The sequence below is a fragment of the Micropterus salmoides genome, unplaced genomic scaffold, assembly GCF_014851395.1.
Source record: "Micropterus salmoides isolate LMB-PRFRI ecotype aquatic unplaced genomic scaffold, ASM1485139v1 Ms_hic_scaffold_18, whole genome shotgun sequence".
Lineage (NCBI taxonomy): Eukaryota > Metazoa > Chordata > Actinopteri > Centrarchiformes > Centrarchidae > Micropterus > Micropterus salmoides.
The window spans coordinates 13,218,071-13,229,854 of NW_024040928.1; the positions used below are offsets into that span (position 1 = coordinate 13,218,071).

The following is an 11,784-nucleotide window of genomic DNA, read 5'->3' on the forward strand; positions in this document are numbered from 1 at the left end:
CCAAGAGGTGGAAAAGAATGCACGACAGAGTGTAAAAGAGTTTTTGAGCTCAACTGAAGCAGTCAAATGGGTATATGATGTCAGAAAAAACATACCCAGCGGTGGAAGAAGTATTCAGATCCTTTACTTAAGTAAAGTAGTAACTAAGTAGTATTACTAATAGTAGTAAAGTAGTAATATCACACTGAGAAAATACTCCACTACAAGTAAAAGTCCTGCATTCAAAACCTTACTTATGTAAAAGTAGATAAGCATTATCAGCAAAATGTACCTAAAAGTACCAAAAGTAAAAGTACTCATAGTGCAGTAAATGTTTCCTGTCAGTATTGCTATTATATATGATGATCAGAGAGAAAAACAGCCCCGTTTCCAGCTGATTTAAGGTGAGTTTTATTAGTTTATTTAGATCAAGAAGTAGGATAATTTTCTCAACCCCTAAAGGACCACTTCATCTTTGAAGTTAAAATCAACACATTTGAAGATACATGGTTTTCACTGAACAGGAAAGGTATGAAAAAGTGTAATTTAAAATTAATTAGTTATTAAAGCTGTTGGACAAATGTAGTGCAGTAAAAAATACAATATTTGCCTCTGAGATGTAGCAGAGTGAAAGTATAAAGTAGCAGAAAATGTAAATACTCTAATATTTACTAATACTACTAACTTGTACAGTACTTGAGTAAATGTACTTACATTCCACCACTGAACATACCCAATGACTTTCTTAAGAATTACATGGGCAGGTTCTGCAACTCTCGCACTCATAAAAACCTTCCATACATAACCATGATGCTGATGGACAACAGTGGTTATTACTGATTATACTTATTTGTTTTGATCAAAATTATTGCTAGGGACAAATTATTCCCTACTAAGTTCTACACCTTTGGAACTGATTTGAAACACTACCGTTTTTTGGCTGCTTAGCAGAGAAAAAGGAGCGCATTTGCAACAAGTTTGGTGTTTAAGATAACATATAAACCTTTATTTAAACAGGAAAAGTCCCATTGAGACACCTGTAACATAAAATACCCTGTTAACACAGTAAATTTGAACTTCTTAAGACAGCAGAAAATAGTCTGTTAACACATCATTTTGGGTATATAATCAGTTTCTATGGGGAAACAACTAATAATTATAAAAAAAATAATTCCCCACTCAAACTAACTTGAAATGAGTTAAAGAAGAATAGCTTGTATACAACATCATACTTGATATAATCATTCAATAAATCTAATTTAACTTATATGTCCCTTCATGAACACTGTTGAATATGAATCAGTTTTCCTGTTAAAACCACATTTGTGTTTAGAAAAAGATTTTGCTGCTTGAACTTATTTAAGGGGCATTTACTGAACTCTGAAAAACTCTATACTTATTGCATTATTAATGATTATTAATAAACACTCAATTTGCGGAACAAAGATATGTTTTATTTGAAAAATAACAAGCAGCTCTGTTTAATTCTGACCCGGCCTCTGTCATGCCGCTGCCGCACTTTCTCTTTCCCTCCATCTGCTGTTGTGAAAAGTTATAGAGACCGCCTTTGCCAATACCTACTTCTGTATGGCTACTTTTCATTAGGAAGGTGCAGGTTAATTTTCTCAGTCACATGACCTGCTCCAGTCCACGCCCAAGAAAATCTTTCAAAACTTAAGAAATGCATTGGACTAATAGTACAGAACAAGAGCTGTTCTCTCTCTATAAAACATGTAGTGGCACACAGCTGCCACATATTATACACAAAAATGTAGAATTATTATAAGACAAAAAAGGATATTACATTTTGTAACAATCGAATAAACTCAGTTTTAGTCACAAAAACAAATTACACAAGCAATCCCAAAGCAAACAACTGGAAATATATTTTCTTCTTGGCAGCAGTGCTGGAAACCATCTAGATCTCATTTAGTTCCAGAGTTCTCTGTTTTTGTTGAAGGCAGTGCGGTTGACCTTCAAATGTCTGCACACTCTGCTTGTCTGATTGATTTAACATTATGTAGTCTAGTCTAGTCTATGACAAGATTGATGTCATCCATTTTAGGTTCTCTATCTGATGAGTTACACACATGGACATGGTTGCAGATGTGCTTTGCTCTCAGTTGTTTTGTTAGGTTTATTGTTAAACAATAGCTTTTTCTGGTTTACAAGACTCCAAGCTCAATTAAAACTTTTCTAAATCACATTTGATATATGTTTTGTTGATTTTTCAGCTACGGGCAAAGAGGATGATGAAGAAAAATGTGTTTGCTTTTTGGTTTTGTATTCTCTGAAGATTGATTCTGTCATATGTGCACCATAATATCATCCAGAGGCTTGCGTTCCAAGTCAGGCACTGTGGCGTCAGAAGCAGGATAACCTACGGGAAGTAACATCAACAGCTTCTCATTGGTTGGCCGTTTGAGCAGGAGCCTGAGTTGAGGGCCACAGTTTAACGGCGTCGTTGTGACGGTAACGAGACCCACGTTCTGATTAGGAAATGGACAGAAAGAACAGACATTCAGTCACATTAACTAGACATGTTCCTGTCTTTTATAAGACAAACACAAAAAGTTATGTAGTATCTCCTTAATTGCATGCATTTTCAAGAGGCTCGGAAGATCCGTGTAGTTCTATTTACACTCTTTCTTACATGCTCTTGTTTAAATGGCATTTATGACCAAGAGAACATGGATTGACTGATCTTTATTTCGAGATGTGATGTTATTCTTTACCTGTAATGCAGCCAACAGGATTCCACAGGATATGGAGACGCTGATTTCATTGTAGTAATGTGTCTTTTTCTTGCCGTTTGGTAAAATCCCATAGGTCTGTTTGAAGATTAGGACCAGGTAAGGAGCAACATCCAAGTACTCCTTAATCCAGTTTGTCCTGCACGAGGAAGGAAGTTGTGACAAAAGTGAGAGACGTGTGGAATTTGAAAATGTATTACTTTACATTGGTCCCTATTGACTAAGGGAGTAAGTGTGGAGTAAGTATGGGTGCTCACCTTAGTCTGGCCAAATCACTGACCCACTTTTCCCCCATCCTCTGACGGTAGTTGACCTCCTCTTCTTCTTCCACTATCAGTCTGATCTTGTGCTTCGTCTCTGGGTCGGACACCACGACAAATGTCCAGGGCTCTGTGTGTGCTCCACTAGGGGCTGTACCTATATGTTTTGTACGGAAAAACAAAAACATAACATAGCTGCATCTAATTATGGACATTTTTTTAGCTTTATTGCAGTTTAACAGTGGCCCATTGGTCCTCTTTAAATTTGCACATGCCTGCAGTGCGGATGACATTATCGATGACTTCACGGGGCACCGGCTCTGGGCTGATGAATCGGACAGACCTCCGCTGGTTCAACAGAGTGTAGAAATCCTTGGATCGCTCCAGCATCATCTCCTCAGGGTAACGTTGTGGTGAGTAGGGCACATGTTGAAGGTCTTCCTCCTCATTGCTGTCCATCCAATCACCATCCTCTAAAAAGGATGACAAAAAGCTGGACAAGTGAGCAGCTTCTGATATAAAACATTCAAAACTGTTACGGTGGGTGTTAATAAATTTGTAAAAGCAGAACACTTGGATTGTTATGGATAGTTACAGTCATCTTTAATACGGCAAAAAATGTTTTACATAATGTACATTGTTTAAGTGCACAAGTCAGCTTAATGATTAATATGATTTCAAACATATTTAGAAATATGCATTATGTAAGCATATTGTTCACTAAAATAATAGATTTTGCTACAGGGTCCCTCAATACAATAATTGGCCCCTGAGGGTCTTGGACCCAGACACACTTGCCCACTTGGTAATCCAGGTTTGAGCTTAATATTGGTGCAATCTCATCAAAAGGCAAAGATATGATTATGTGTAGCAGTGGAAGAAGAAGAAGAAGTAATCTTTTGCATTCAAGATTTTACTCAAGTAAAAGTACAAATATATGAGGATACAAATACAATCAAAGTACCAATCTTAAGAGTGGTGGTAAAGCAGAATGACCCATTTCAGAATAATGTAGGTCTATATTAAGACATTTGATTACAGATATTGATGCAATAATCTCCTTTTTGCACCTCCTGTGACAGTTGTTTGTATCTCCATGACCCATCTCAGAGGTGGTGAGTAGTCATGGTTTTAAATGTATTTTTAACACAGTAAGTTTGAGCCTGGCTAATTGTTTCCCTCACTTTTCCAGGTTCTTCCTAGTTTTAGACCACTGCTGTCTTACCCATTCAGTTTCTTGTTTGCCATTTTGGTTTGTTTCTGTACTAGTTTAATGTCTGATTTTGTTCTGTTTTCCCCATTTAGTTGTCTTTAACTTGTGTTTAGTTTAGATTTGCTTTAGTTGTATATTACGACTGTTAGTTTGCCCAGCCAATTATGTCTTTCTGATATTTTTAGATCAGGGTGCCATTTTGTTGGGAGGCTAGGTACCTGTGGCAAGGTCCCTTAATTTTTCTGCATGTAAGTAATTGCACGGGGACACTACATTGACTGCACCAACTTGCTGTGAGGTTTGTAGTGGGTAATGGTAGAACGCCTGGGCACTGCTCAGCGAGGTCTGCCTCTCCACAAGTGACCTGTACTTGGTTTTGTTTAGTTAGTTTAGGAGCTGGATTCATTAAGTTTATTTGCATTTATATTAAGGCCTTTATCAAATTGTATAGATATTTTAATCCTACCATTTTATCATTTTGTTGCTTCATATTCTTTCAGCAGTTTCACTCCCAGTTTAATAAATTTTGAAACGCTCCTCTGCCTCAGTAATGTTCCTGTGCCCCCCCCCTTTTTTAATTCTCCAAATCAAGGTTAAAATACAGTAGTACTTCAGTGCAACTCCCTAGTTAGTGTGGCTTGGCTTTCATTCAGTTCCCCCCTTCCTGTTCCACCATGCCACAAGTACATCACTTTAATGTTGCAGCTGGTAAAGGTAGAGCTTTACTTTAGCTACTGCTGGGTAGCTTTTGAATAAAGTCTTAAACTCAAAATGAGTTATTTTATCAAAATTGACAACTTTAAAATAGTACATAAAGCAGTAAATAAGTATCTCAAACATACTTTCCACCACTTAAGTCTCATAAGGGATGCTGTCTATTATAGGACATTACAAATTTTAACTCTTCAGAAAAGCATGTAAAATCTTTATGCAGTAGGCTACTTCATATTTTGCATGACTTCTTTAATGGAAATGAAGCGAGCAGGAAAATGAAGAATTCTAGTCACCCTCTTAGTCCATACAGGCTACATGCTATGCACCATTACTGATTAACCCAGCTGTGTATGTCCAACGACTATTCCTAGAAATCTGTTCCTTGTGCGCTCCCCCGTAAGGCGCGTGCACGCCTCTTTAGCGCGCAAAACGCTTCCACCAGAGTCTGGGAAATATTCACACAAGAAGCAGAAGTAGCAACTTTTTTTTGGTGAAAACCCTGATTGTATCGATTCTAATACTGAAACAGACATTTTCGTGTTAAAGGACCGAGTCAGAGTAAAAGTTTCCCTTCAGCTCTCACCGTCTGCTGTGATTTCTGTTTCGTCCTGTAAGTCCTGGTCCACCCACGGTCTAAACTCCGCTTTTGGCTTCCCTTCAGCTTTTCCCGGGTAAGTCGAGGTGGTCTCCCGTGATTTCACCAGCATGAAGCCTATCACCAGGCACAGGACCACCGCCAGAACAGGCGTGAGGACGGACAGGAGAGCCATGACTGGCGGAGTGGAGAGAAGAGGACACGGGCACCTGCGCGCTTGTGTGGCTCAGCTGAGTGCAGACCTGATGTTATGAAACACTTGAACCGTTATCTGAGGGCTGGGTCTGTAGCCACTATGCGGAGTCAGCCTTTTTTAAAGTGAGAAATGTCCCTTGAGCTTTTGTGAATTTGGTGTGTTCTGTAGCGCAGGTCTGATGGGGGCGCAAGCTCGACTGATGCATAAAAGAAACCCAGTGATCACTAAAATGTGGTAGTATTGTCCTCCTCCCCGTCCTTGAGTCCTTTCATGAAGTCTAAAGTTAACACTGAATTAGTTCATTAAGCATTTCTCTGCAGTTGTGCAGCACTTGGCCTACACTGTAAAAAGTCCTTCAATGGCCCTGTCCATACGACTTCATTTTAAAATGTAAATTTCTTTGAAAAATTTAATTTTCTTTTCCTTTCTATTTAAGTTACAGAAAATTTAAGTGTAAATTTTCCAGTAACTTGCCATTTGTTGCCATTTTGTTGTACTTCCTAATTGATTTCACAAAACTCAGTTTAAGGACCTATGTCACAAGTAAATTGTCAGGACACGCCTACATTTCAGTTAGTAACCATAGCAACAGCTGAACTCGTCTGGGCGTGTCCCACACGCGGCTGTAACGGCTGGGCTGTAACGGAGGTGACCAAACTGCAGTGCTGACCTGACCAGCTTTTTCAGCAGAGCTGAGGACAAACACTAAACATATGTAAGTAACCATTTTTACTTGTAAAAGTTGAATTTTAGTCGAATTGGCATGGATATATTACTTTTTCTCATGCTAGAAAACCACTCGTTTCCTCTATCATGTGTGCGTTTTGAGGATGCCCGAGGCATTTCCAAATGTGCACTAACGTTAAGCTCAAACGGATACGTTAAACGAGTTTTAATCAAATGCGGTTTCTACTTTATCAGGTTTTCATTAATGTACAATGGCTTCCCGCTTTCAGTAGAGAATTTAAAATAAATGGACGTTTCCTCTTGTGGCCGTAACGTCTGGACTCAAGATGGCGGAGGAAAGTGTTTGTTTTTTAGGTGGTGGAGTTAAGTTAATGTAGTTTTAATGAATGTTAAATATTTTGTCTCAAACAACTCGCTTAAAATACTCCATGAAGCAGGCTTCGGGAGAAAATTACAAGAAATGAATTACTAGCTTTGACCAAATTCTTGCTAGCAAGACGTGCAGGATGGCGGGTCCTGCTTCTCCTCCATGCTCTTAACATAGACAGCCCCCGTAGAAGGAGCACCCTATGGCATAGAGAAGAACTCTACATGAATGTCCATTTAGCGGGGGACTCAAAATGGTTGGACCCTATTGAATGGAAATAAATGTAGGCATATTTCCTAGCTTATGATGTGTGATTACAGGTTTTAATGTTAACTGCTGGGTCTGTATCTCCTGCTGTATTTTCTGCTTGAATGCTGTGAGAGTAAAATCAATCTTGATGAATCAAAGACTTCTGTTTTCCAACACTTCTAGTAGACATGGCTGTCCAAAAATCAAAACGTAGCCTAGTTTTGTCAAAGTATATATTTTTACAAAAATATTTTAATATTATCACCTCCTGTGTTGCTTTTTCAGGAGACCACCAGATCTCCTCCAAGGAGCATATCCGCTACCCCACAAAGCACTTTGTGTCATTCAGAGACACATTAGGTAAGTGATCAGAAAACAATACATGTTTTTGTGTCAAACTATCATTATGAGAAATGGATATTCCAAAACCATTTTATTGGGGGGAAAAAAATCTTAAGCAGTTTTACTAAGCTTGTTTCCAAAAGGCTAGATATGATACCTAGGGCTGCAGCTAACGGTGATTTTAGTATTCAAAGCTTTGCTTGATTATTTCAACGATTCCTCGATGCATTGTATAAGAAGTACTTTTGCTTGGCAGCATGGAAGGATGGATTAGCACACAGATAGCATGGATTGTCTGAGCTACAGAGAGAGCTGGAGGGGAGTTAAAAGGTGCACCTCCCGACAGCCAGTTAACTCCGGACTGTGAGGTTGCAACTCATGGCCCTCAAGGAGAACAACAAACGCACGTGTATACACTTTCAGCTGAGGACTGCGGCTTACTTTGGCTAGCCTTCAACTAAACAATCAATCATGATTTCAGGTAATTGCTGAAGTTACTGTTAAGCTGATGATACACGGAGCAACTTCTAGCGCAATCGTGCTGGGCAACATTGCTGTCAGTGGTAATGAGTAAAGATTACTACCATAATCCCCTTCTCCTACCACCCGCCCCGCACCGCCGCTATCCGTTCAAAACATAGTTGGTCTCGCCTCCAGCAACATTGCTTAAAAGGTTGCCGTGTCATCAGCTCAAGCTTGTCTGTGTTCCACTGGCATAACACCAGGGCTTTTTGTTCAGCTGCCATCGTGCTGTTGCCGAGGTGACAAGTTTCGTTTTACGGTGGACAGACTGACATTACAGAGTTTTATTTATTTTTTCTTTTAGCTTGAAATAATCACATACTTTGGACACTTTCTTCTTTGTCCCTCACTGTTTTCTCTTCCTCCACTTTGCAAACGGTTCCATTATAATCACGTTGTGTTCAGTGTATGTGCAACAGTAATCTCTGTGCGAAACACTGTGCTGTATAGTTATATGGATTAAACGAAGCATCAATTCAAAGAATTTGTGTTGATGAATTTTATCAATTTAATCAATAAATTGTTTCAGCCCTAATACCTGATAACAAATGGGATGGCCCTGTAAATTATGCAGCACTGCTGTACCGCAAAAGCCTGATATTGTAAAGCATTACAAATAGCATCATGGGACCTTTAGACACAGCCATATCTTGTCATGTATACATGTAGACTGCCCATGCTCTTCTACATCCTGGAGGGCCCTCCAGTCTTGTAAAGACAGCATCCAGAAGTAAACTGACATAACTCATCACAAGTAACATTTCGTTCACCTGCCTATTATGTCAAAGAGATTTTTCTAACGCATAGGTAATAATCTGAAGAATAATGAGACTAATCTTTGAAATTTACCACTTTATTTTTCAGTTTTGATTAATTAAACTGAAAGTACTTAAATTTTCACAAAATGGCGGTGTCCTAAAACTTCATTGTATTGAAAAGAGAATTCAGACCAGCAGTGATTATGTTGTAGGTTTGGAGTGATATTGCTAAATGTTTCGTTATTCACTCATCAACTCTAGGACCCAAGTGCCTCTGCAATGAAGAGAGATGTGACTCTAAGATGCCTCACTGAGTATATGTGAAAGAGTGGACAGGACCTTATCTCTGAGTACTATGCAAGTATTGTTAAAGTGTGGTTGGGTCTGTTTCTGGTTTTACTGGTCAAGTTAAACCAGTATGATTTTATGTGGGCTGACTGATCCAGCATTCGTCATGTGTAGGTTGAGAGAACCAGCAGCATGGAGATTGTTAGGAGGCCTAGAATAGGCGATTTTTAAGTATTAAGTAGAGCCCTATGCAGAACTTCCATTTCTGAAAAATACTGCCTGCTCAATGACTTGTGTATTCTCCCATTTTTTATGTACAGATTTTTAAATTGAACAAATATAGGAAATATTTAACATTTATTTACTTACAGATTGTTTAATCTGTATGCCTGACAGATATGCATAATGTTACATTTGTGAAAGGAATTATGAGACACTGGGACACAGGTCTCCAGCTCCACACAGATCAATGAATACATGCTGCATTTAATTGCTGGTGGAAAAGGGGTATATCTGGGCTTTTCATTCAGTAGGCTATTAAGTGTTTTATATAAGCTGTTGCTAACTGGTAAACATGTTCTTTACTGGTCTTTCCCACTTTGAAATAAGTGGGGAAAGACCAGTGGATTTGTCAAGAACCTTTGATAACCTAGTTTTCCACCATCACTAATATCCAGCATTCATTTGGGGATCTGAGTATGAAGTGTCTGAGAAAGCCACACACTGTTACATCATACAAGGCAAAAATTATTGGATTTTTTGTTATAGATCTGTACATAAAATATTATTTAGGTTGTGATAGGTTCATTTGTATTAAATTTATTGAAATTGCTTAGTGTTGTGTGGATTTGAGCACACTTGCATTTTTTGGGTCTCCAAAGATGTTATAATCTTAATCTGAACATACTGTACATTCTGTTTTTATTTTTCCTTAAGTGCAACAGTTTCAATTTTGTTGTCATACAGGGAACTGCAGAGTGCAGCGTGCATGAGGACCTGAAAATGCAGTTTGAGGATCTAGCCTATGCTAGCCATGAACCAGATGTGGTGGGCATCATCGAGGGAATCCAGTGCTTAAAGATCTTGACAATCTGACCAGAATCTCCAGTATCCATCCAATCTTTTGAAGACTTTTTGTGGGACTCAACGCACTTCGCCCAAAACCAACTGCCAAGTTAATAAGCCTCAACAAGCTTCTCGCAAAGATTGTTGGCCTTGCACTGAAAACAGACGAAGTTTTGTTTCTGTTGAGGAATGTTATACATTTTCTTGGCCTGATGTGTGATTTTTCAGACTGTTGCACCTGAAGGCCTTTCAAGGATTGTTTGTGGGACTCTGCACTGGGTCCTCAACTAACCTCCATGGTCATTAGTTTCACTAACAAGTTTCAAGCTTAGACAGTGAAACATGACAGTCACACTGGCTGTCACAGATTTTTTTTCTTTTATCAAGTGTTTTAATAGTCACTGAAATACTGTCACAATATTGTATCAAGCTGCAGTTTGTAAGCTGAGGTCACAAGTTGTAGTATGTAAAATGTTAACAATATTAAACCATAACTCACAATGTGTAAAAACACAGTTGCAGCTTCTGTCTTCTAGCGCAGCTTTTGTTCTGTTACCAGTGATGTCAAATGATGCCTGAGGCAGACTGTTGGCTGTATTTTTGAAATGGTAAAATTTGTCTCTTCAAGATTACTGTTTATACACAGAAGAGGTGCTGGAAAGGTGTTCTACTACACATAGGCTGTGGTCAGAAGATTGTCAATTTTGCATAACTGCATTTAATGGCTTTTAATAAATGTTGGAAACAATACATCCTTTTCTTAAATTTATGATAATGCTAACTAGTTATTTAAACTAAATTGCACTTTTACAACAGAAAAAAAATAACAAAGAAAATGAGTATGAACTGATTCAAAATTCATTTTGAATGTAACTTATTTTAATTAAGTTTGATGTGGTTAAAATGCTGTCCATTTTGACAATGGCTGAACTTAATTTTTTGGCAGTTTTTTTGTAGACTATTTAATATAGCATACACTAAAATGTTTGTTACTGAGTTTTCCCAACTTAAAAAATCAAGAAGTTCACTAAACTAACAAAGTGGTTGGAAAATGTTGCCTTATTTTTTTAAAGTTAGATCTAAGTAACAGTTTTTAGTGTACTTTAACACTTTCCAACAATTAGTTATTCCCTTTGTAGCTTTTTCAATGTTATGCAGATCCTGTAGAGCTCCAGTTGACAGGGCAGAAATGTGTTGTATCTTAATATTTATAGTGGAACAAGCATTAGCCTAGTTTGTCACAGTTAGGAACTCTGCTGCTGGCTGGTGTGACCCATATAGGACCAGCTGTGCAATCGGACTTTTGGACACCCAGTGCAATCATTAAACTTGGATTAGTTTAGATAATCTAGGGAAGGGTGCGGGTAATCAGATACCAAAGTGCATGATTTATTGCATAGCACCATGTTTTGCAATATGTAGGCTACAGTGAAAATAGTTTCGTTGTGTGAGTAGGCTGCTGTCACTCATTTTCTGACAACAAAAACGTATCCATATGACCAACGGGTGGCGCAAAGAGCTCTCCCAATGCCAGACATAGATCTCAGGTTTCAGAATTGTAAGCTACTCATTTGAAAATATTCCGGTGGTTCAGTATGTATCACACAAATAGACAATAGTCATTTGCATATAGGATAATCCAATAAATGAAAACACAAGGTGGCAGAAGAGCGTGGGAAATGGGAAAGCGCTCTGCTGAAGCTTTCGAGAGTCTGCTTGCTCTCCAGCGCGCGCCGCTGTGCAGACAAGCACCATTGAGAGAATTTGGTTGGCGCACTGCAAAAAATACTCACCAA

The 11,784-nt window shown here is 38.5% G+C and overlaps 1 protein-coding gene and 1 long non-coding RNA gene across 3 annotated transcripts; one reads left to right on the top strand and one right to left on the bottom strand.

Moving 5' to 3' along the window:
- Positions 1–956: 956 nt before the first annotated feature.
- On the bottom strand, positions 957–5,720 carry iyd (iodotyrosine deiodinase). Its single transcript, XM_038726798.1, has 5 exons — positions 5,503–5,720; positions 3,268–3,465; positions 2,990–3,149; positions 2,715–2,871; positions 957–2,468 (listed from the first exon to the last, which is right to left on the bottom strand). Exons 1-5 carry the CDS (start codon positions 5,687–5,689, stop codon positions 2,286–2,288), a joined length of 885 nt encoding a protein of 294 aa, XP_038582726.1. The 5' UTR covers positions 5,690–5,720; the 3' UTR covers positions 957–2,285.
- A 25-nt stretch (positions 5,721–5,745) lies between these two features.
- LOC119908880 lies at positions 5,746–10,738 on the top strand. Of its 2 annotated transcripts, XR_005445350.1 has the most exons (4): positions 5,746–5,832; positions 6,284–6,425; positions 7,299–7,373; positions 9,890–10,738. It is a non-coding gene; the product is annotated as an uncharacterized LOC119908880 (long non-coding RNA). The 2 variants fall into 2 exon arrangements; XR_005445349.1 differs by lacking the exon at positions 5,746–5,832 and having other exon boundaries at positions 5,959–6,425.
- Positions 10,739–11,784: the final 1,046 nt, after the last annotated feature.

Coding starts and splice junctions, on each gene's coding strand:
- iyd (XM_038726798.1), bottom strand. CDS start 5,689: ATGGCTCTCCTGTCCGTCCTCACGCCTGTTCTGGCGGTGGTCCTGTGC. Junction 3,150..3,267: donor TAATGTCATCCGCACTGCAG/GCATGTGCAAAT, acceptor CAAAACATATAG/GTACAGCCCCTAGTGGAGCA. Junction 2,469..2,714: donor TCCTGTTGGCTGCATTACAG/GTAAAGAATAAC, acceptor TTTCCTAATCAG/AACGTGGGTCTCGTTACCGT.